Source organism: Neophocaena asiaeorientalis, unplaced genomic scaffold (genome assembly GCF_003031525.2).
Source record: "Neophocaena asiaeorientalis asiaeorientalis breed wild unplaced genomic scaffold, Neophocaena_asiaeorientalis_V1.1 scaffold757, whole genome shotgun sequence".
In the NCBI taxonomy this organism is placed as follows: Eukaryota; Metazoa; Chordata; class Mammalia; order Artiodactyla; family Phocoenidae; genus Neophocaena; species Neophocaena asiaeorientalis.
Window position 1 is genome coordinate 508,224 of NW_020172686.1, and position 25,825 is coordinate 534,048.

General features: G+C 52.2%; 1 protein-coding gene across 1 annotated transcript in view; it reads right to left on the reverse strand.

Moving 5' to 3' along the window:
• Positions 1–25,825, reverse strand: part of GALNT9 (polypeptide N-acetylgalactosaminyltransferase 9) — a 90,650-nt gene that overhangs the window by 18,216 nt on the left and 46,609 nt on the right. The window contains exon 6 of the mRNA XM_024739879.1: positions 17,762–17,879. Within this exon, the coding sequence (XP_024595647.1) occupies positions 17,762–17,879 (118 nt within the window). The remainder of the gene's footprint in view (positions 1–17,761; positions 17,880–25,825) is intronic.

The following is a 25,825-nucleotide window of genomic DNA, read 5'->3' on the forward strand; positions in this document are numbered from 1 at the left end:
AATCCGCCTGCGTGGGAGACCCCGTGGAAGAGAAGGAGCGCGTGCTGAGCGAAGGTTGGAGAAGCAAATGAGAGGTCCAGAACGGCCCACCTCCATTCATCCCTTCTAAGGGGCGTCTGTGCCAGAGCTGGGGAGGGGCTGGCGTTTCCGAGGCCTCTCCCACGTGGGCTCGTCCGCGTGAGTCAATCCCTTGGTTCCGAACAAGCAGCGTAACAGGCAGAGTGGGGAAGCTGGAGGTGGGGTGTGGGAGCCCAGCCTGGCATCTCCTCACTGTGCCACCCTGCAGCACTGAAAGGCATTTTCTATGGCAGGAGGCTCATGGCAGATGTCGGTGGGTCCCCAGGCCTGCAGCACCCAATCCTGGCTTCCCGTCGATGTGTCCCTGGCATTCACTGGGCATCTTCCTCCTGACATCCATCCATGTACCCTCATCACTCTGGGAAGGGGTTCCACAGTCTGTGGGGAGTGTGTTTTCTCTTTGGACCGGTGAGCAGGGGACTCATTGGCAAGACCCGAGAGAGCCACAGGGGCTGAAGCTGACGTCTTTGCTGAGTGCTGTTCTGAGTTTAAAGCTGGCTTTGTCCAGGCTGTGTATTATGAGGAACATCTTCTTGAGTCTCTGGGCTTGTCGTCCTTGGGCTAGCCTGCGTTTGTAAACGGTGAGGACAACTTGGGGATAATTTAGTTCTTAACTCCTAGGTTTACATGTGATGAACACACACGTTCCCTTCTGGGTGTTGGGATCCACTGAACATGATAGAAGCTGGTTTTCACCTTGAAAATACTGAGGATGGGACTTTGCCTGTCAAGCTATGGCCAACATCTACTCAGGTTGGCCTCTCTCTTCTTTACCTTTGTAATAATCCATGGATCTAAAACTGATCAAATTGTCCATCCACCCACCCATTCACTCATTGATAAACCCATTCATCCACCCATCTACTCATCCATCCATCCACCCACCACCTATCCACCAACCACCAATCTATCCATCCACTCATCTATCCATCCATCCACCCATCCATCCACCCACCCATTCATCCGCATTAGTGCATACAATCAACATGACTCTAGGCAATGTGCAAAGCTGTATTAAGATCAGGAAATCAAATTGAGAGGCGAAGCAAGCTCAGTGTTCCTAGCCCAGGCCTCAAGGAAAAAGGTCGGATGCACCAGTGGTCCAGGCTGAGGCTGACAGGAACCCAGGCATCCTGCCTCACACCTGGCACATACCCAAGAGGTACCAACCATCATCTTCCTTTTGGCCGTACAGAGTTTCCACCTTTAACAAAAAGCAGGGCTTTATATTCACCCTGAAGAAAACGATGTGCCTCATGTTTAGAGATTTCACATGGAACCTGATTTTTAAAAAAGATTTACAATCTGCTCAATTGCCCGCCCCGCCCCCCCAGCCCAGGTCCAATTCCTACAGGGCAGCCAAGGCTGATGCCTCCCTCTTGTCACACAGACTCCTCGCTCTGCAGGAATGATTCATCTCCAGGGGCAGAATTTGACTGCATTTAGCTTTGGAAAAGCAAGTCCCATCTCCCAGGGATCAGTTGGGCTCGATTCATAAATTTTTGACCAGAACACATCTCTTCCCGGACTATCTGAGGTTATATATATATACACACACATATGCTATGAAAACTGCTGTTTCAGTGTTCTGTTCTTATGCCAGAAACTTTCAAGCTGAGTTTTCGTTCCAGATTCCTCCCACTTGTTTCACTGAATGCTTTGAACGTCTCAAAAAAAAAGAAAAGAAAAAACCAGTTTCCTTCCTTCTAAACAAGTGGTGCGCAAAGTGTGGTCCTTGGAGAATTCCCTGGCGGTCCAGTGGTTAGGACTTGGTGCTGTCACTGCCAGGGGTCCAGGTTCAATCCCTGGTTGGGGAAGGCGGCCAAAAATAAAAAAAAAAAAAGTGTGGTCCTTGGACCAGAAACATCAGCATCCCCGGACACTCCTTAGAAATGCAGATTCTCAGGCTGCACTCCGGCTGCATTCCTGCTGAATCAGAAACTCTGGGAATGTTTTAATAAGGACTTTGGGGGGTCGGTTCTGATGTTTGCTGCAATTTGAGAACAGCTGTGCTAAATGCTGAGGCCTCTCATCCCTCCCCCCACCTTCTCATTAGTACTTTGAGCACTTGGCATAATCGTCTACTTCAGAAGCTCTGTCCCTTGAACACTACTTGAGGGTGGGACCACATCTTATTGAGTTTTCTGTCGTCAAACAGAAGTGAGGCTATACTTTTTAGGTCATGACTGCCATGGAACCAAGCCCACTGCAGCCGGATGAAATGAAAAAGAAGACATCTAGCTAATATCATGGATGTGAAAATCTCCCCTATCTGCCCCAAACATATAGAAATGATAGACAAAATGATTTTAAAAGTTAAAAATATATACTAGAAAGCAAGATGAAATTCCGCTTAGCTCAGAGAGAGCAGAAATGCACTGATGTAAGTGAGGCTGAAGCTCTAAGGCAAACGCATCTAACCCTTACAAGGGGCGGGGGGCTGAATGTGTAGCCAGGATCCTTGTGTGAAGCCTGGGGCTGAGACTAGGCTCCCTGATTACGAGTAGAAGGCGAAACCAGCTCTGACTGATCCCTGGGGTTCGGCCAGAAATAATCCACCAAGAGAGGAAGCAGACATGTACCCAGCATCTGGAATCAATCTGGTTCTCTGCATGAGAAGTGAAACTGGAGATCTCGGGGTAAAAACTATCACTAAGCAACTATGGTTCAATAAAAAGAAAAAAAGGGAAAAAACCCCTAAGCCACTAAATTCTGAGCCACGGATCTGGGGACAAGATAACCTGAAACTTCCTCCCAGGAAGGAGTGAGTGTGCTGTGAAGATATAGCACACAAGGAAACCCGATTCCAGGAGAGCCGCCAACAAATCCAAAGATGGGTGGATTTAAACCCAAGGAAAGAGAGAGAGAAAAAGTGACTAAGAAGGTCTTAAGCAGACTATTAACCTTTTTCAAAGAGATGAGGAATGAGGGAAAAGCACTCATGAATACAGAACAGGAGGTTATGAATCACAACAGGTAGTTATAAAAAAGAACAAGCAGGTATGAAAAACACCACCGGAAGGTCTCATAAATATAAGATGCATTCATTAAAATTGAAAGGCAAAGCTGAGTAGGTGGCTTAAATAGTCATCTGGACCTGGCTGAAGGTAGAATTTGTTCACTGGAATATGGAGCTGAGGACATTACCCAGAACACATGGCAGGATGAGGAAGATGTGGTAAAGTGGATGAGCTCTGAAGGGACCTGGAGGGTCGATGGCACAGCCTCACCAGGCATCCAACAGGATTTCCAGATCAGGTGAGGCCACATACTAAGAACCCGAGCACTTTCTGGATCCGTAAAACAGAAGCCTCAGGCTGATGACGTACACCAGGACTCAAGAAGAATACAAGGCAAAGGGTCATAGAACACGAGGGATTCAGGGCCCGGGACTATCTTCCCATCCATTCCTGTGTGACACTCTGTAAACTCAACTGATGTACAGGTGGACAGAGTCTGATAAAATGTTTCTAAGTTCATACAAAAGAGGAAAAGCAAGAGAGCAGCCAGGAAGATTCTAAAATGACAATGAGGAAGCATTCAATTGCTAGACATTAGCATATTTTATAAAGCAGGAGATAATGGCTAAAAGTAAAAAGTTCAAAATAGACACAAGTGTATCTAGAAGCACTTAGAATATGATAAAGGTCGCCTTTCTCATCAGCGGGAAAGGATGGAATGCTTAGCGGATGGTGTGAAAAGAGATAGTCCATCATTTAAAACAGTATAAAGAAATATCACAACCTTACTTATATAAATAACATATTCCAAGTGGACTAGAGATTTTAATGTAAAAAAGGAACTATAAAAGTGTCAGAAGGAAATGTGGTCAAATAGTCTTTCAAATAGGCCTTTCTAAGAAGGACAGCAAATACACAAGCCATTTAATAAAAAAGTAGGTACTTACATTAAAAATTTCTCTCTATAAAAAGTCAACATCATAAAATTAAGAACAAGGAAAGCACTCGTGTCACACAGTAAAGAGTTAATATCCCTAATGTATGAAGTGCTCTTAAAATCTACTAGAAAATGAGGGACGTCATGAGAAAAAGATTAGCAAAGAAAGAAAAATATATGGTCAACAAATGTACAAAAATATTAACCTCGGGCTTCCCTTGTGGCGCAGTGGTTGAGAGTCCGCCTGCCGATGCAGGGGACGCGGGTTCGTGCCCCGGTCCAGGAAGATCCCACGTGCCGCGGAGCGGCTGGGCCCGTGAGCCATGGCCACTGAGCCTGCGCGTCCGGAGCCTGTGCTCCGCAACGGGAGAGGTCACAGCAGTGAGAGGTCCGCGTAACGCAAAAAAAAAAAAAAATTAACCTCATTAGTAATTGAAGAGAAGCAAGTTAAACAACAAGACATTCCCTGTGTGTCTGTCATGTATGAAAAAAGGGAGATTATATTTAATCAGATCACATGTGTTATATGCCTGGGAAACTGCCTCCTCATGTACCATTTGAGAAAACACACACACACCACACACACACACCACACACACCACATACACAGACACACACCACGTAATCAGACAGACACACATAACACACAGCACACACACCGCATACCACATACACATGACACACACACACACCACAGACACACACCACACACAGACTTTTGTGGGGGGCAGGGCGGGGGATTTGGCAAATTGTATCAAAAGCCATAAAATTATGTGTTTCAGCTGATCTAGCAATTCCATTTCTAGAAGCTCATCCTGAGGAAATGCTGAGACATGAAGGAAGATCCAGACACGAGAACACGACTTCAGGGCTGTGCCGTGTGGAGGGGCTGCCCCATTATAGACAGAGACCCACTGCCGAGTAACTGTTGGGGTCATGGCTTTCAAGAAATGCACACATATATAAAACAGAAGCCAAAATGTGGCGCACATTATGTGCACATGGAGAGAATTTTAGACACATGCAAGGCACCTCTGAGAGGATGTCCACCCTGGCGACGACAGAGGCAGAATCCTGGGTGACTTAATTTTGTTCCTGTTAGCTGACCTTGTGTTTTTCTAATAAAAGTCGCTCTTATAAAGGGAAGAACCAGAGTATCCCAGAAATCCCTGCACAATGAGCACCGTCACATGCTGGCTACGTTTCATTTAATCCCCAGCCGGCCCCAGGAGTTGTGTCCTATACGCCCCTTGGGGACAGAAGTGGGAACTGAGGCTCAGAAAGGAGGTGGCCCAGGTGGCTGACGGGCAGGGCCACCTCCAAAGGCAAGTCTCAAGGGGACAGCTGATGACCCCATGTAGCCACAGGGGCTTTTCCACAGAACACTCAAGTGGATGAGACTTTCCCTCTCCCGCGTTGCATCTGCTTCCACTGTCTGGAGGCCTGGGTCATCTGTTTGGGGGAGCGGAGGCTGACTGGGCAGGTGAGGGGTCCCCCTGTGGGCTACTGGGGAGAGGACGCGCGTCCTCATCTTATCAGGCAGACAGACCCACTTGTGACTAGAACAAGCCCTTCCTGAAGCAGAACCAGATGGGACTTCACAGTCTACTCCCCACTGCCACCAAGAAAGGTCCAGGACCAGCCTGGGGGACACCCACAGCCCCTCTGGTGTGGCCCGTGGAGCAGCGTGGATTCCTGCACGAGTAACGAGGCCACTTCCCTGCTCTGGCAGGACAGGAGCCTGTGACGATCCACTCCTGGGGAATAGGGAAAACCTACCACCCGGCCCCCAGACGTCTAGCGCTAAGACAGCCCCTCAGAGGGTCGGGAGTTGAAGGCCCAGTAATTGCCCTCCGTGCTGAGAGGTTTGCCTGTAACACCCTGGGAAGGCAGCGAGTCGGAACGTTTTAAAATAGAGAAGCGAACGATTTCCAATCTCTGTGTGGCAGAACTTTGCCTAACCAGGCGCGTGCCTCTTGATTCTGTCTTGACCTTTATTAAACCTAACGGACGCGACGGATTCATTTCCCCCTAATTGGCTCGAGGACTTTCCTCATTACTGGAGGAGCAGTTGGCATTTCGACAATCACAGAAATGTAAATTAGCCTCGAGACCACAGAATTACTCCTCTAATTGGACTGAATCTATCAGAAGGGCTGCGTGGCCATCTGTGTTAACGACGGATCGGATTCAGCAGTGGCTTCAAGGGCCATCTGGGCGGGAGCAGGGGTTCCAGGAAGGCGGGGGAGGAGCACGTGGGCCAGGGCCGCTCATGGGCTCTGCCAGGAGGGCTAGGCTCCTGCCATAGGGCCTTTGCACTTGCTGTTCCCTCGCCGGGAACACTTCCCCATAGCCACACAGCTTGCTTCCTCTCCTTCATGTCTGCTCAGATGTCACATCTCTGTATTCCCTTCCCTGATTATCCCTTTTAAAATGACAACCTCCCCCATCCCAGACATTGCTACCCTGGGGATGAGGGGACGTGTGTACCCTGCTGAATCCCCAGCACCTAGGATGGTGGTCGGCACCCGGACACTCATATTCATCAACAAGACACTGCTCAGCAAATGAACAGCTTGCTTCCCTTTGATACCCGCCCCCCACCGACCCAGCACTTAGCACAGCACAGAGGCCCCCTCTTTCCCAAATGATCCATCTATCTATTCTGTAAGTAAACCTAAACGTCGACAGGCAGTCGCATGCAGCAGTGAAGGAGACCCAGCCCTGGGCACAAGGACTCACTCACATCCCAACTGGTGACGGAGGCGGGAGACAGGCAGTAAAAAATAAGCAAACCAGTGAGACAGTGATGGATAGAGCCGTGTCGTGCGAGGAGACACAGCCAGGCTTTGGTGGGCTGTGGCTGGGCAGGGCCAAGACCAAGGGTCAGGAAGCAGCCAGGCTGGGCGGGGCTCCTGGGCTGAGGGGGATGGAGCTCGGTTTGGACAAGGGAGGCCGAAGGTCAGGGGCTGGTGCTGGTGGGCAAGAGAGTGGGCACCGGGACACATGGTCAGCAGGATGGTGAGAGGGTCCTGCACACCATGGGAGGGAGTTTGGGATTAATTCTCAGGGTGGGGAAGCCCTAATGAGGTTGAAATAGCCCTCTCTTAGCTTTTACGTAGAGTGGATGAGAAGGCAGAAGGGTGCAGGCCGGAGATGAGCTGAATTCCAGGTGGGATTGACGCCGACCTGGGTTTTTTAACCAGTAGACGTTGATAAGAGGCCAGGTGAGGAATTCAGGCGCGGCTTTATCAGGGCTGTGCTGAAGCACCAGGGAGTGAGAACTAGTAAGAGGTGGGCTTGCCAGCTCCCGGGGAAGGTGGGCTGGTCCCTTAAATGGGGAGCTGGTAGGGGTGGGTCCAGGGCTCAGGCCAGAGGGGTGCCTTAGGCGGTCTGCCCACCCACTCAGTGATGCCATGTGCAGGGATCGTGGGCAGGACCCGGTTTTGCTCCCTGCACCTCACAAATGCCAGTTGGTTTGTGGCATTTTTGTACCTTATTGTTCAAAATTTGCCCCAACTGAGCATGCGTGCAGTTATTTTTAGTCCCTTATACTTTCTTCGTATTCTGTTGTCCAGCTGCAAGCACTCCAGTAAAGGGTCCCAGGTCCCAGCCTGTCTCAAAACCACACTTTTGGGACTTCCCTGGTGGTGCAGTAGTTAGGAATCCACCTTCCAATGCAGGGGACACCGGTTCTATCCCTGGTCTGGGAAGATCCCACATGCCACGGAGCAACTAAGCCCGTGTGCCACAACTACTGAGCCTGTGCTCTAGATCCCACGAACCACAACTACTGAGCCCGCATGCTGCAGCTACTGAAGCCCGTGCACCTAGAGCCTGTGCTCTGCAGCAAGAGAGCAATGAGAAGCCCAGGCACCGCAACGAAGAGTAGCCCCCACTCGCCGCAACTAGAGAAAGCCTGTGCACAGCAACGAAGACCCAACGCAGCCAAAAATAAATGAATTAAATAAATAAAATTTTTAAAAAGAGTCAATATAACTTATAAAACAAAAACAAAAAGTACCAACAAACAAAAGTCCAGGACCAGATGGCTTCACAGGCAAATTCTATTAAACACTTAAAGAGCTAACAGCTATTCTTCTGAAGCTGTTCCAAAAAACTGCAGAGGAAGGAACACTCCCAAACTCATTCTACGAGGCCACCTGATGTCACCCTGATACCAAAACCAGACAAAGATACCACAAAAAAGAAAACGACAGGCCAATATCACTGATGAACATAGACGCAAAAATCCTCAACAAAATACTAGCAATTCGAATCCAACAACACATTAAAAGGATCATACACCATGATCAAGTGGGGTTTATCCCAGGGATGCAAGGATTCTTCAATATTCGCAAATCAATCAACGTGATACACCATATTAACAAACTGAAGGAGAAAAACCATATGATCATCTCAATAGATGCAGAAAAACCTTTTGACAAATTGCAACACCCATTAATGATAAAAACTCTCCAGAAAGTGGGCATAGAGGGAAAATACCTCAACATAATAAAGTCCAAATACGACAAACCCACAGCCAACATCATACTCAACAGTGAAAAGCAAAAAGCATTTCCTCTAAGATCAGGAGCAAGACAAGGATGTCCACTCTTGCCACTTTTATTTAACATAGTTTTGGAAGTCCTAACCACGGCAATCAGAGAAGAAAAAGAAAAAAAAAAGGAATCCAGCTTGGAAAAGAAGAAGTTAAACTGTCACTGTTTGTAGGTGACATGATACTATATGTAGAAATTCCTAAAGATGCTACCAGAGCTCAATGAATTTGGTAAAGTTGCAGGTTGCAAAATTAATACACAGAAATCTGTTGCATTCCTATACACTAACGACGAAAGATCAGAAAGAGAAACTCAAGAAACAATCCCATCTACCATCGCATCCACCCTCAGCGGGGATTCGCCGTCCAGCCTCCATCCTGGGCTTTGGGCCCGCGTTCCATTCACTCCCTGTCCCTCTTCGTGTCCTGTGAGATGGAGGCCTTCTACCCAGGCCCCCCTCCTCCAGGGACAGGTGGCTTTTCTGGGAGGACACTGCCCAGGGCTGCGAGGCACCCCCGATCAGAACAGAAACTAATCCGGTCGTTTCAAACAGGGGATGCAACACAGGACTGGTCACCGGTAGGGCGGGCGGTGGGGAGGGCGGGGCTCAGGCAGCCAGCGACAGGCAACAGCCGGGCTGTGCGGGGCACGGGGTGCACAGCGCCCAGGCCTCTCCCTGGAAGCTGCCGGAAGCACCTAGGGACTGTCAGGGCAGGAGCTGGAGCCCCAGGCATGGGGGAGGGATGCCCAGCCCGGCCCCGCCAGAGCGTCTGCAGGACCTGGACGTGCAGCCTGCAGGGGACCCTGCGGGCACAGCCCCGAGGCCGGGAACATGGAGGACAGCGTGGCCCACCCCGCCCCCCAGCGGTGGTGTGTGGAACTGCTCCAGTGCCGTGGGTCCGGGACGGCCACGGGGCCACATTGCTGTATGACGTTAAACAACTGTTCCACTGAGAACGACATTTAGGAAAGATGGCTTGAAATGAATCTCGTCCCTGCTCTAAACGGGGGCGGGGCACACCTGCCCACTCTGACCCCCCCACGGCCCGGGCCCGCTGCCTCGCTCCTCTGCGCTCTGCTGTGGCCCACGGGGCTGCTGGGCTTGTAAGGAGACCCTGCCCTAAACTCAGGGACTGAGCCGGAGCCCCCGGCCCGGGGCACAGACAGTGGAGCTGCTGCCCTCGGGCCCATGGGCTTCCTGCCACTGGCTGTTAACAGCAGAGGGCAGCCCGCAAAGCTCAGGGCAGGCATCACTGAGGCATCCCGCCGGCCTTCCCCACCCCCAGGCCTCGGCAAGGACAGCCTGCTGCCCCTGGATGGTGGGCCTGCCTTTACCTGACGCCAGAGGCGAGGTCCTGGGGCTCTGATCCCGGCCTCCGGGCTCGCCCGTGGAGGTCCCACCTCCCTTCCATGTCTCTGTCTGATTTTTTCTTTCTTCTTTCTTGCTATTTATAATTTACTTTATCTTGCTGGGATTTTCCTGTTTCCTGGCAAGCTACCTTAAATCCAGTCAACAATAAAAGTTTATAAAAATAGAGTTGCCATATGATCCAGCAATCCCACTCCTGGGCATATTTCCAGACCAAACTATAATGCAAAAAGATCCATGCACCCCCATGTTCATAGCAGCTCTATTCACAATAGCCAAGACATGGAAACAACCTAAATGTCCATCAACAGATGAATGATAAAGAAGATGTGGTACATATATACAGTGGAATATTACTCAGCCATAAAAAAGAATAGAATAATGCCATCTGCAGTAACATGGATGCAACTAGAGATTAGCATACTAAGTGAAGTAAGTCAGACAAAGACAAATACCATATGATATCAATTACATGTGGAGTCTAAAACATGACACAAATGAACCTATCTATGAAAGAGAATGGACTTGTGGTTGCCAAGGGGGAAAGGGGTGGGGGAGGGATGGAGTGGGAGTTTGGGTCTAGTAGATGTAACCTATTATATACAGAATGGATAAACAACATGTCCTACTGTATAGCACAGGGAACTATATTCAATATCCTGGGATAAACCACAATGGAAAAGAATAGAAAAAAGAATGTATATATATCTATAACTGAAAAAAATAAAAGTTCAAAAAAATATATACGCACACCTGTACACTTAATGTACATAAGTATGTGTGATTCTGTATATGCATATCTATATCATCTGTATGGATTCTACATGCCTGTCTATCCATATCTATATCCAGATCTACAGCAATATCTATATCTACGCCTCTGTAGCTACATCCATACCCATTTCCACACCTAATCCATATCTACACCTACACCTGCATCACCCCAGTCAGCAAACGTCCCCTGATGTCCCACAGGCAACGCCAACCCCAGACCCCTCCCCGACAGCTAGGGGGACCCTGCCCAGCTCAGAGCCCAGAGCCCCCTTTACAAAGTGGAGACCCAGACCAGGGGTGTTGGGGACCCACCTGTGGTCAAAGCACCAGGGCCAGACGGAGCCTGCTGCCGGGCCTCCTTTTGCTGGACGCCCCTTCTTCAAAACCTCGGAGGGTTTCTGCCTTCCAATCCCTTGTCACTGTGACCACCAGCTAGAACTCTCCCAGGGGAGCATCAACCTGGCCCTTTGTCGCTGTCTAATGGCCAAACCCGCAGTCACCGTGCGTTCACAGAGCTCAGGGCTCCCAGCTACAGCTGGGTGCAAGGGAGCTTCCACACCTGGACCCTTCCCTGCCTCACCAGCTGAGACCGGGGGCTTTCCCCAGCTCTGCCCTCCGCCTGCGCCGGTCAGCACCCCGTGAGCCCCATGCGGCCTCGGCTGTCCCCTATGTGCACTGGGAACCTACCCCACTTCTGGACGCCCCCTCATTGCGGGCCGCGCACTGTACGTGGTGGGCGTGGGCACTGCTCATGTTACGTTCGGGTCACCCCCCGCCCCGTCCCCTCTGTCTCCCCGACCCCTGCGCAGGGTGCCCTCTCTTCCCAGTGAGGTGTCTCGTGCCCCCAGTTAGTTACCACGGCAACAGGCTCCTGCCTCTCCTTCAGGAGGCGCTCCTTCGTGGAGGCTCACCTCCTTCCCCGTTCCCCATGCTGCAAAATCCTCCAGGAGGATATTCCCACCCAGGTGCCACCAGGGATGGAGACTGGCCCGTCTCTCCATCGCCCTCTCCCAGGCGCCTACGTGGTGACACCCAGGGCACTGTCTCCCCCACCCCCCATACCGAGTTCTCTTTCGGACAGATCGGGGTCTCAGATGGACCCCGACCCTAACCTTACCCGTACACAGCCTGCTTCCTGGATGCCGGCGGTGGCGTTCAGCCTCACTTCTCTCTCTCCCCGGCATGCGGGATGTGGCTGCTGCCCTCGTCCGGCCTCCCCAACACCTGGCGTCTTCTCACCTCGCCCACACCCACTGTTTCTCCCTCCCTGGTCGGTTCCCCCATGCTGGCTTCTGCCTGACCCTGCACTGCCCCCGACTTGAGCCACTGCGAGCCCCTGGGGGTCCCCGCCCTCATGGCCCACAACCCCTGGCCGGGCCCACCTGGCTGGGTTGGCAAGGCCCGGTCGCCCTTCCAGGCAGGTCCCTTCCTGCCCTCAGGCTCCCAGCTGGGTTTGGTTTGGAAGGAGACAGGGCGCAAGAGGTCTGTCGGGGCGCTTCTCCCCTGCCCCTCCCTGTGTGGGCGCCTTGCGTCTCCAGTGGCGGTTCATCCCCCCCAGGGCGGTCCCTCCACCCAGGCGCATGTCCACTGAGCCCCCTGCTACCCACACCCAGGCCAGGGGTCAGGGGCAGCCCCCAGGGGCTCTGCAGCTTCCTTGGGACTCTGACTGTGGTTCCCGAGCTGACATCCTCTAACACTGGGAAGGATTAGAATCCAGTGTAGAGGTGCAGGACTCAATCAAACACGGAGAGCTGGTACTTTCTGCCAGGTTCAGGAATCATTGGAAAGGATTTGTCTTTAATGACGAAAACAGTTGAGAAAAGTCCGCATACTGAAGACTCTGCCGGCTCTGATTCCTCTGATTCCATTTTAAAATGTATAACTGAGGACTGATTCTCAATTTGTGATTTAAAATTGGACCTTGTCAGAGAATTTTAAACATTTGCAAACAATACCGAAATGCTTCAGAGAAGTTGAGATTTGGTGTAAGTTTCATATACTAGACACTCTAGAGTTTTTTAAGCGCTTAGGGGAATTTCTGCAATGATATCAGGCGTTCAATGTGCTTAAAGAGAAAAGAAAATATGCCACATTTGTAAGTGTCATTTTAAAAGTTCAAGGGAATTTAATTAACTGAAGGCAGAAATGGAACTGATCGTTGTTTAATAGCATCTAATCTGTTAAACTGAGTTAATCAAGCATTAATCAAAGAAAAGGGGAAGCTGAGTGTTCTTACTTTATTTATAACCACAATAATATGGTCTCTAGGTTTAACTTAAAAGCTTAAAGCAAACAGGTTTGGAAAGGTGTAACTTCAATAAACTGTATATAAATTTTTAAAAACTAGCCTTAAATAATCTTTTCTGTGACCTAAGTCCCTACAGACAAACAAAAACTTTAAATGAAACCCCAGAAAAAACCCACAAAATCCACAAGGACCCCAAACCAATCAGAGTTCAGCCCCACATCAGCAGAGCTTGGCCACAGGAGACCCCGGGGCCTGGCCCCTGGCTGCTGTCCTTCCGTCCATCCGTGGGTATTTACAGAGCGCTCAGTAATGCTCCAGGCCCTGTGCAGAGCAAGCCTGGCTGGCTTACGGTCTGCAGGGTGGCGGCTGGGCGGAGGCTTGTTCTCAAAGTGGGTTCCCTGGACCAACAGAGTCAGTGGCCCTTGGGAATTTGTTGGAAATTAAGATTCCTGGCTGGGCTTCCCTGGTGGCGCAGTGGTTAAGAATCCACCTGCCAGTGCAGGGGACACAGGTTCGAGCCCTGGCCTGGGAAGATCCCACATGACGCAGAGCAGCTAAGCCCATGCGCCACAACTACTGAGCCTGCGCTCTAGAGCCCGTGACCCACAACTACCGAGCCCGCGTACCACAACTACTGAAGCCCGTGTGCCTAGAGCCCGTGCTCCGCAACAAGAGAAGCCACCGCAATGAGAGGCCCGCGCACCGCAACGAAGAGGGGCCTCCACTCGCTGCAACTAGAGAAAGCCCGCACGCAGCAACGAACACCCATCGCAGCCAAAAATAAATAAATAAATGAATTAAAAAAAAAAGATTCCCGGGCTCCACCCTGCCATACTGAATCCACATCTCTGGGTTGGGGCCCAGTGATCTATTTTAAGGAGCCTCTAAGGGATTCTGGTGCGGCTGGAGTCTGAGAACCAGACCCAGAGACCAGCCTCACCCTTCTGGTAGGTCTCCTGGCCCCTCCTGCTCTGCCTGTGAACGTGCTCTGCTCAGCGCTCTGAGTGGTGGAGCGGCTGTCACAGCACCCTGGGGCCTCAGTGAGACAGGCTGGGACCTGGAACCCGGGCCCCTCTGCTGCAGTGCTTGTACCTGGACACACCTCTCCTCCAGCAATAAATACGAAGAAACTATACGGGACGAAAAATAAATGCACACGTGAGCAGCTGCTGCAAATTCTGGACAAAAGATACAAAAAGACCAAATAAAACCCAACTGCCCCTTCTGAAGAGCCGGGAGCAAAAGCAGGGCACCGAGCAGGCCCCCTGCGCTCAGCACCGCCTAAGCGCTGGGCAGACCACCTGAGCCACGCCTCCAGCCCGACCCCTGGACACACCCCTACCCTCACCCCCTGTAAGGGACCAGCCCCCCCCTCAGGGAGCAGGCAAGCAAGGGAAGCTGTTGTTTGTTCTCCGACACCCCCACCCCCGACCAGCTGCAGCAGGGGCCCCAGGAAAGCCTTGCCTGAATTTCCTGTCTGGCCTCAGGCCAATTTCTATCGACTGGGGAAGGCCAAGAACCCTGGTCGGTATCATCAGGACTCAGCGTCCTGGCTAACTGTGATTCTCGTCCCATATAATGTCCTAAAAATTGGGAAGTCACTGCACACGCTGGCTTCCTCTTGTTTTACATCCAGAAACAGCTCTGAACCTCAGGCTTGGTTGCTGGTGGGTGGGAGCTCGTGGCCCACCTGCTGCTGCAGGACTTGCTCAGTTCACTGGCCGTCCCCAAACCCTGAGTCTTGGCCTCTCTGAAGAGGGGTCGGAGGCCACGGCAGTGAGGTCAGAGGTGACAGCGTGGGGGTCACATCCCTGGCCTCCGGCTCTAGCTTCCCAGCTGCTGGCAGCCTCGCTCCCACACAGCCAGAGCCCCGTGGGCCACCGTCACTTCCAGGCCGTTGGAGCTGCCCTGCTTCACAGTTTGGACCCATGACCAAGCTCAGTCAGCTTCCCCTGGAGAGAGGGCATCACCAACTGGGGCACCAACAGCTGTCCAAGTTACTCTGCCCCTGGATGGGACACTCTTGGTGCTGGCAATGCTGATAATTAAGAATAATCAGGGACTTCCCTGGTGGCACAGTGGTTAAGAATCCACCTGCCAATGCAGGGGACACAGGTTCGACCCCTAGCCCGGGAAGAGCTCACATGCCGTAGAGCAACTAAGCCCGTGCGCCACAACTACTGAAGCCTGCGCACCTAGAGCCTGTGAGCCACAACTACTGAAGCCCGCGCACCTAGATCCCGTGCTCCGCAACAAAGAGAAGCCACCGCAATGAGAAGCCCGCACACCACAATGAAGAGTAGCCCCCGCTCACTGCAACTAGAGAAAGCCCGTGCGCAGCAATGAAGACCCAATGCAGCCAAAATATTAATTAGTTAATTAATTAATTAAAAATAGGTCTGGGCCTCCCTGGTGGCGCAGTGGTTGAGAGTCCGCCTGCCGATGCAGGGGACGCGGGTTCGTGCCCCGGTCCGGGAAGATCGCACGTGCCGCGGAGCGGCTGGGCCCGTGAGCCATGGCCGCTGAGCCTGCGCGTCCGGAGCCTGTGCTCCGCAATGGGAGAGCCACAGCAGTGAGAGGCCCGCGTACCGCAAAAAAAAAAAAAAAAAAAAAAAAAAATCTAAAAAAAAGAGAAAACTTAAAACAGTGTTTCTTTAAAAAAAAAAATAAATAAAGGAGTAATCAGGTTAAAACAAGGTCATTCAGGTGGGCCCTAATCCAGTGTGACTGGTGTCCTTTTAACGGGGAGCACACACAGAGGGAAGGGACGTAAAGACACAGGGAGAAGACAGCCATGTGATTGGAGGGTCGCATCTACAAGCACCAGGGTTCACAGCAAATACCGGGAGCTGGGAGAGGCAGGAAGGACCCTCCCTGGGAGCCCCCAGGGGGCGCAGCCCCAGAGACTTCAGACTCCAGCCTCAGTGCAGTAAGAGGAGGGGGCCGTGGCTTTAGGCCTCCCGGGTGACGGTACTCTGTCAAGGCTAACAGATCCAGTGTCAAAAACTCTTTGATTTGGGGGCTCTGGTGTCGCCACTGGGCAGACAGCTAACCAGCTGGTTAGTTAGGCTTGAGCTAGTGTGGATCTGTGCTCCGGCCCCTGGTACCAGTGGCTAAGCTGCTTCCCCATCCTGGGCCTCTGAGCATTCTGTGTGGAGCAGGGTCACAGCACCTCAGAAGGAGCACTTGTGCGTGAAGGGCAAGGAATTGGTGACCTGGTGACCTGGTCGTAACCCACGACCTGGTGCTGAGGGCTCAAACCCGAACTCTCCTGGAAGCAGGGTCCTTTGGCACCCCAGGTGCACAGTCCTTGAAAGCCCTGCCCATCCCTCTCTGGATGGGCTGTGTCACGTCATGTTAATTATGCTGTGACCATTCTGCTGAGCCATGAACAGAGCCCAGGATACTAGCCTTTGACTGGGCTCCGAACCCAACCTGGTTTTATCCTAAGAATACACTGAACCAAGGAGGTGAAATGCCTGCACACTGAAAACTACAAGACATTGATGAAAGAAGTTGAAGAAGACACAAATAAATGGAAAAGTATCCATGCTCATGGATTGGAAAAATGTTGTTAAAATGACCGTACTACCCAAAGCAATCTACAGATTGAGTACATCCCTATCAAAATGCCAATGACATTTTTCCTCAGAAATAGACCAACCAATCCTATAATTTGTATGGAACCACAAAGACCCCAGAGCAATCTTGAGAAAGAAGAACAAAGCTGGAGGCATCACACTCCCTGGTTTCAAACTACCTTGCAAAGCTACAAGAATCAAAACATATGGGGGCTTCCCTGGTGGCGCTAGTGGTTGAGAACCTGCCTGCCAATGCAGGGAACACGGGTTCGAGCCCTGGTCTGGGAAGATCCCACATGCCGCGGAGCGACTGGGCCCGTGAGCCACAACTACTGAGCCTGCGCGTCTGGAGCCTGTGCTCTGCAACAAGAGAGGCAGAGACAGTGAAAGGCCCGCGCACCGCGCACCGCGATGAAGAGTGGACCCCGCTCACCGCAACTAGAGAAAGCCCTCGCACAGAAACGACGACCCAACACTGCCAAAAATAAATAAATAAATTTATATAAAAAAAAAAAAAACATATGGCATTGGCATAAAAAGATTCCATAGATCAATGGAACAGAATACAGAACCCAGAAATAAACCCATGCACACATTGCCAATTAATTTATAACAAAGGAGCCAAGAATATACAACGAGGAAAAGATAGTCTCCTCAATAAATGGTGCTGGGAAAACCGGACAGCTCCATGCAAAAGAGTAAAACTGGACCACTATCTTACACCGTACAGAAAAATTAACTCAAAATGGACTAAAGCTTTGAGCATAAGACCTGGAATCATAAAATTCCTAGAAGAAAATGTCCTCTCTGGAGCCTTCTCTACAAGCTGCCCCCCCAGGAGCAGCCGTGGGGAATTCAGATGCTTACAACCCCCATCTGCACCCTGCTTTACACACATCCACCAAGACAAGCCCACGAAACAGGGTGGTTCTCCTCGTTGCCATCGCACAAACTCCTCAAGCCGAGGACCAGCTTTTACAATTTCCACCCCCACCAACAGCCCCCACTTTAGTGTAATGCAACAGAACGCGTGGCTTGAGAAATAAAGTCACATCCAAAACACAATCTCTTGTTACCATATTCATAATGTTTCCCAGTCCCGTGGCCATCGAGGTTTCTTACATTGACCTAAGTTTTGGGGCCTTGCATCCCCCTTACTGGTAACACGCAGCTCACGGACCAGCCAGGCCGACAGGTCTGCTCGGCAGACGGTCCCCTCATGAGACCTCGGTGGCCAGGCAGTGACACTTACCCTCATGCCCAGCTCGATGTTCTCCCCACCGTACACCTCCATGCCCGGGTCCAGCAGGCCGATGTCCCCGAAGTACTCCCGGTCCACCACGAAGGAGCAGCCGATCATGGCCGGGGTTCTGGAGGGAAGCAGGCAGTGCATGAGCTGGTTGCTGGTGTGTGGCCCCGGATCTCCACAGCCTGGGTGGGCTCACCATCCTCTTTCCAAGCCCTCACACCTCATCCCTGCACTCCTGGTCTCCGCTTGGTCACTGTGCCCAGGGCTTGGGACACAGGCAGGGCTGCCTAGGACTTGTCTTTGCGTCCCTCAGAGATGACAAAAACCAGTATTCAATTCAGGCAACTCAGTGTAAATTTTAAAAAATCTGTTTACCCAATGAGCTGTTTAGTTGCCCTGATCATCAGTCACTCGCCTACCTCCTTCGTTACTTTATCTGTGTATCAGTAGTTGCACAGGCTGTGCACTGCTCAACCCTAGGAAGCCCTTCAATATCAGACTCTCTCTGAATGACACACCTTGAAGTTGTACAGTACACAACCTGTGCAGCTGTCTGCAAAGGACTGCCAACTGTACTATCATTCCTGTAATAATTCCACTTACAGCTACATATTCTTAAAATGTCAGTAAATCTTGCCTTGTCCCAAGCAATTGTATCTGTAAAATCATGTGTCAATGTGCCGGTTATAGTTTTTTCTAAAATGCATTAACAATCTATCAGCGTTGAGACCTCCACTGGTCTCATGGAGCAGCGGTGGTCAAAGCAGGACAGGGTGAGACAGAGTGGCAGAGAAAAGTGGACGGTGTCACTGTGAACAGAACTGCACATTTGCTGACTCATTCATTCATTCATGATACATTCACATCATGAATGCAGGATATACTGAGTACCTATTAGTCGGGGGGGATAAAAAAGAGAAAGGAAAGAGAATGGAAAAATATCTTGCTAGCAAGAAGTAGACACAGTCTCTGTTTTGTAGGAAAGCAGGACCTTCCAAGCTTTTGAAGGACATGTTTCCCTCAAAACAAAGACACCTCCCTTGTAGGCTGAGGGCTTAGTTTCTTCTGAGCTCTGAGAGGACTAGTAAAGGCTCCCCGCTGGGGCTTCCCTGGTGGCGCAGTGGTTAAGAATCCGCCTGCCAATGCAGGGAACAGGGTTCGATCCCTGCTCCGGGAAGATCCCACATGCTGCGGAGCAACTAAGCCTGCGCACCACAACTACCGAGCCTGCGCTCTAGAGCCCGCGAGCCACAACTACTGAAGTCCGCGTGCCTACAGCCTGTGCTCTGCAACAAGAGAAGCCACCGCAGTGAGAAGCCCGCGCACCGCAAAGAAGATCCAACGCAGCCAAAAATAAATAAATAGAACAAATAAATTAAAAAACAAAAACAAAAAGGCTCCCCACTGTCCCCGAAGGCCCCTGTGGTCCTGGCAAGGCTGAAGGCTAAGGCTGTTTCCTGCTCCGTTCCCCTCGCTGTGCCCTCCCGCTGCTCCCACAGGTATGAAGTCACTCAGGAAAACGCCATGATAAATTGTTCTCAATCACAATTGAAAAGAAGCATTTCTTTTAAATGTGACTAGGACATCAGAAGCAAATGCCCATGAGTTGTCCAAGAATAACAGAGGCATTAAAAGGCGATTATCCTTTTATTTGTAAAGAGATCCAGTTTGTTCAGTCATGACATTTGAGCCACAAATCTAACAGCAACGAAATTTTAATGTCATCTGTGATGTGTAATAGCAAGCGTTTGGTTAAGTCATAGTTCACCAACCAAGAGAGATATTTCTCTCATTTTCTTAACGACACAAAAATCTCAGGCGATCTCTGGTGAATTTAACTACCAAATCCCTGCCAAGTCTGATGTAGCTAGTAATAATTTTTTTATTACTGCTCAGAGCTCCAAAATAAACTTAAACTCAGAAGGCGATGGAAGCAGAATCAGCTGGCACGGAATTTATTTGCATGAGAAATTCTTGCTGTGTTTACAGAAAACAGCCAGGGCCGAGGGGTTCTCAGGTTCGGCCGGGCAGGGGGAGACTTGTCGTCCTGGGGGCATCCTTATATCGGGGCTGATGTGCACATGCCGGGATATATCAAGCAGCATCTCTGCAAAGGGTCCTCACCCGGGCTCCTGCCTTGTAAAAGCAACAGACACGCGGACACACACAGATGCATGGATGCACACAACACACACGCATGCATGCACAAATACACACATGCAACAGGTGGGTACACAGACACGTGTAGACACACACGCAACACACCCCCTACAAGGCCAGACACACACCCAACAAACAGATGTACAGATATACAGACACATGAAATACACGTACATGGTCCCACAAACGTACCCACAGATACATACACACAGACCTACACGTACACACCCAGACGCACACAGATAACACCCAGAGAAACACACATGTGCACCCCCCGCACACATAAACACAGACCCACACCTGCAGTGAACACACACACAGAGACACACTCAGACACCCACACATAGACAATACACATCCTCGAGTCCATGGAATTCTGGAGTTCTGTATAAATGGGAGCGCATAGAATTAAGGTCACAAATGGGTCCTTCAGCCTTCAGGAGAGTGACAAGGGACAAGAGAGTCATCTGCTCTCGGCATCTTGAGGAAGAACACATGCTCGCAGGCAGGGCGTGGCCAGGCAATCTGCAAAAGCACAGGGAAGGCGTGTGCAGAATCTTGCAGACTCGCTGCCGAACTGGGTGCAGGGGTCACATGCACCGGTGGCAAGTTTGTGGAGAAACTGGGGGTGGGTGGGCTCAACTGTCTTGGAAAGTCCAAAGCTATGAGTAGAGAGCCGACAATACCTGTGCAGTGATGCAACGACGACCCAGCTCGGTGCGCACCGGCTGTGTGACCTTGGGCAAGTCGCTCAGCTTCTCTGTGCTCGGCTTCCCCGCCCATAATGTGAGAGGCAGGACGGTGCCTCCTCCACAGGCTGCTGGGCAGATGAAAACTGCATAGAGGAGTGTCTGGAGCCTGGGAACCGTTTGCTGTTATTATTTTATCCCCTGATTCCACAGCTGGCATTTATCCTAGGAGACTAATCCAAAAGCTATTTGCACAAAGCCGTGCACTGCAGCGTGAGTTATAGCGGCCAAAGGGAAATCAACTTAGAGCCCATCAGTGTAGACGGTCGAACGAATTTCGAGCCATCCCTTTTATGGACTGTTACTTACCCAGCAGGCGAGGTGCTTACCAAGACCCCCAGCAGCACGGGAAGTGACGGCTCAGGAGAGGGTAAGTGACCAGTCAGCAGGAAAATGTCACTATCCTACCACCGTGACCGGAGAAGCAATTATGTGTGAGTGTGTGTGTGCGTGTGGGTCTATGTGTGGTTTTGTGTGTGTGAGTGTGTACATGTGTCTGTGTGCTTGCATTTGTATCTGTGTGTGCACCTCTATGCACGTGTGTGCGTCTGTGTGTGATTTTGTGCATGTGAGCGTGCGTGTGTTACTTGGGGCCTCGTTCCACGCTCCCCTGCTTGGTGGGGGGGACTGGGTGCTGGGAGGGGGCCCCTCTGCCACCCCCCGAGCGTCCCCCTTTCCTCCGGGCTCCTCTGGCCCCACTGGTAGCCGACTTACACCCGCGATCCCTCCGCGTCCACCAGACACACTGGCCCGGATCTGGACTCCCCTCGGGGGACGGGGTTTAAACCCTCGCACGAGCTCCACGGCCCCTGGAAGACGCGAGCCGCGTGCGCCAAGGCGGGGAGGTATGCCCTCCCCGAGGCGGGGGTCCATACGACGCAGCCAAGATGCTCCGCACCTGCACCCTGCTAGCAGCTCGGAGCCACGCGGAGACGGGGACAAACACGCCATTGGTCACGGGTCCCGTTTTGACCTCCTTCAGACCCGGGAAATAGCTCCATTTCAGTGACATGGTTTGCGCCTGCGGCCAGCCGCCCCCAGCACGCAGGACCCCTGGGCCCACACCAGGCCTGCTGGCCCCTCACTCCCCTTTCCACGTGCCGGGGGAGCCGTCTTTCTCCTTCTGTCAAGGCTGAGATACTTCCCTCCAGCAATCCAAGCCTTCTTCTCACTCCCTTTTTCTTCCTTGAGCTTCAAGGATAATGAACGGTAGGGAAATTTCCTAAAGGAAATCTTCACATGCCAGCCTCTCCCGGGCTAATTTCCCACCCGGGCTCCAGGGCGGGTGTGCGAGCTGCGTCCTTCAGAAGGGCAGCGGCTCCGCGCCCAGGTCCCAGGGAAACGAGAAATCCCAGAGTGGTTTTCAGGAGAGACCCTTCCAGGCCCGCGCTGTCCCCGGGGATGCAGTTTCCCAGCCTGGGGTCCGGGGGTCGGGGTGTACAGGGTGAGGGGCTCCATCAGAGGGTGGCCAGGAGCCTTTTCTGCAGGCACTGGGGTGCCAGGGCTTTTCCCGCGGGGTCTGCTGTCATGGGGAGGTTGTGTGAAGACCCTTCCCTGAGAAGGGGGAGAGGAGGGCCATCCTCTGGATAACAACCTTGGAAGCAAAGGACCTCGCGGCTGCCCCTGTGGTCCTGTTTCTCCTGAACCCCCAGCTCGAGGCCCGAGTGGAGCAGGCTGCTGGGAGCGCTGGGGACTGTGGCGCTGCCCCTCCCGGGGGACCAGTGGCAGCTCAGCTCCAGTGGATCGTCACCAGGCAGGCATGGGGGCCTGGGTTTTCCAGAATCTTCTACTTTTCAGAGAGTAGATATCAATTTCATATGAAATCTCTTAAGTGTAAACTTTGGTTCCAATTTCAAAACGTACATGGTACAATCGAGGCAACACGCTGTAACTCAGAGGCGGCCTTTTCTAGAACTTGAAGGACGCGGTTACGCCACTCTTGGCTCCCCGGGTGCCGTGCACACTGAGACGGGAGATTCAGAGTGACTTCTCTCCCCAAGAAGAGGGGCCGGGGGTCTGGGGGCCGTCCTGAAGCATCACAGGCAGGGCAGTGAGTCCCGGCACGGAGCCTGCTGAGGGCCAGGCGGGGTCTGGGGAGGCTCCGGTCGGCTTCCTCTCTTCCCCGAGGGACACACCACATCTGATTCCCAGGGAGCCTTGGCTGGGCGTGGTCAAAGCCATCAGCCCCGCAGGCAGCCTTGAGAGGCCCTTGTCAGGACTCTGCTTCCCCGCGGGCTGCACTCGTGCCCGTCGAGGACGCAATTCGGGGACTGGCTGTGGTGGTGGCTCCGCGTGGAGCTGAGGCATGTTTGTGACTGTCACACGCATCAGCTCCAAACTGCCACCGTGGTCTCATCTCAACGTGGTTGTGTGCCGGCTCCGTCCCCATGGGGACACCCTCCTGGCAGATGCCCAGCAAGGCTTAGGACCTTCCAGTCTTGCCGTAGGGCTCTGCAGAGGGCCTGTTCTGGACATTGGCTATTTTTGGTTACCCAGCGTGTTCATTTCCCGTGGCTGCGAAAAGAAGTACCATAAACGGACTTCAGACAAGAGGTATGTGTCCTCTCACAGCTCTTGAAGCCAGAAGTCCGAGGTCAAGGTGTGTAGGACTGGGCTGCGCTCTCTCTGGAGGCTCCAGGGGAGGGTCCTTCCTGCCTCTTCCAGCTGCTGGGGGCCCCAGGCGTCCCTTGGCTTCTGGATGCATCCCTCCCGTCTCGGACTCCAGAGTGGCGTGGCCTTTCCTCTTCTGTGTGTGTCTCTGCTAAGGACACTCATGACGGCATTCAAGGCCCAGCCTGGTGATCCAAGGTAATCCCCCCGTCACAAGATCCTAACTGCATCTGCAAAGATCCTTTCCCCAGTGAGGTCGCCTTCATGGGCTCTGGGGGTCAGGATGTGGACACGGCTGTCTGCTGCGCCCAGCCTTCTTATAAACACCCCAACATCTTTTAGGGAGACCGCCTCTCTCCTTGCACATACTCCCTGTGGGACGATGAGTCCCCAGACCTTCCCCTCTGTGAAGGTCAGCGGGTCACTGGAGGACCCCTTCTCCCATCTGCTTCCAGGAAAGGTGGGGGCAGGGGTTTGCGGCCCAAGTTCAGCCATTGCCTCCTCTGTTCCGGGGACTGACTGGGGTGGAGGGACACCCGTCCGCAGTGTCGGGGAGACGTCTGGCTTTCCTGCTGGCTCCTCCCCAGAGCCGCTTCAGCTCACGTTAGCTGGTGCCCTTCTCTGTTGCTGGAATCCTCCTGGTCCCGGCTCAGAGAGGCTAATTTAACTGGCATGGTAAGCAGCTTGGGCACTGGAATTATTGCTTTTTCGTATGTTTTGAAACTCATTTTAAAAATCAACTCAACAAAGTTAAATTTCCACGCAACAGGACACATCCCTTGAAAGCGTGTGGTCCGAGCGGTCTGGCGGAGGGAACGCCGGGTAACCCTGTCCCAGTCCAGACGGAGAATGCGTCCATCCACGGCTCCTCGGCGCTCCGCCAGGGGACTGCGCTCTCTGGGCTCCTCTATGCAGCAGATCACACACTGCGCGCTCTTGGGTATCTGGCTCTTTCGCCTCTGTTCCACCATTTTGAGTTTCACCCGCATCGTTACGGGCATAACTGTTTATTCCCGTTTAGTTCTGAGAAGTCTCCCGTTACACAGATACGTTATACTTCGTTTATCTAGTCACCTGTTGGTGGACATTCGGGTCCGATTCGGGACTACTGTGAATAACGCTGCCACCACAAACCTTCGCAGGTGTCTCTTGTAGACGTGCGTCTTCATTTCTTTTGGGAAGATACCTGGGGTAGAGCGGCTGGTCACACAGGAAGTGTTTTTACCTCTTTGAGAAACTGCAAGTTTTACAAAGTGGTCTTGCCGGTGCCTTCTCGCACCGGCCGCGCTGAGAGTTCCGACTGCTCCGCGTCACCAGCCCCCGCTGCCGCTGGTCTGTCTGTCCATTCTAGCAGGCGTGCAGGGCCCCTCACTGGGACACTGTGTGACTCCGTGGTGGGCATTTTTCTATGAGTGTGTTAGCACTTTGTCTACCTTCCTGTGTGCAGTATCTGTTCAAGGCCTTTGCCCATATTTTATTTGGGTTTTCAAATGCTCTCCAGGTAATGGTAATAAGGAACAAAGTTTGAGACAACACACAGTGTGGCCAGAGCATCCTTCCTGTAGCTCGGGGCATCCAGGCTGCTGTGAGACTTAATTTCTCGCTGGACGGCTCTTTGCTAATGGAGGGTAGGGGCCCGGAAGCCCCCATAAGACACTCCTAGGGGAAGAGAGAGCTTTCAGAGGCGCAATGAGGGATGGTCTTGGTCACTTGCGGGCAGAGTGGCTTGTTTCAGCAGGGACACATCAGTTTGTACAGATGAGGCAGGAGGGGTTCCAGCCCGAGGCCCTAAAATCCAAACCTCTACAGGGGGCGACCTGGCCAAGGCTCCAAGGGGTCAACAGATCCTGCAGGTGCACGTTCACTCCAGGAAAACAATGCCTGCATCCTGCTGGGCCCCCAGGAGAAAGCGGTGGCCCCACTAGATTTAGAAACATAGATTTCCCAGGGGCTCAGCAGACTAGGGAAGTGGAAGGAAGGGCTGCAAACTACAGAAGCTCAGTCGGTGACGGAAACAAACAAAGCGGGCCAGGTGCAAGGAATGACAGCACAGGTAGGAAGGCAGAGCGTCAGGGAGACAACGGGGAGGGGTGGGGATTTCGGGAACTGGAGACCACCACGCTGTTTAGACAGGGGACTGCTTCTCAGCCCCAGGGACTGCTGCCTTGTGAGACTATGCGCCTTCCCATTTTTATAAAGATGCTGGGCTGTGGTTTTTTTTTAAATTTATTTAATTTATTTATTTGTGGCTGCATTGGGTCTTCACTGCTGCGCGCGGGCTTTCTTCTCTAGTTGCGGTGAGCAGGGGCTACTCTTCGTTGCTGTGCGTGGGCTTCTCATTAATTTATTTAATTTATTTATTTGTGGTTGCGTTGGGTCTTCACTGCTGCACGCGGGCTTTCTCTAGTTGCGGCGAGCGGGGGCTACTCTTCGTTGTGGTGCGCGGGCTTCTCATTGCGGTGGCTTCTCTTGTTGCGGATCACGGGCTCTAGGCGTACAGGCTTCAGTAGTTGTGGCGCACGGGCTTCGTTGCTCTGCAGCATGTGGG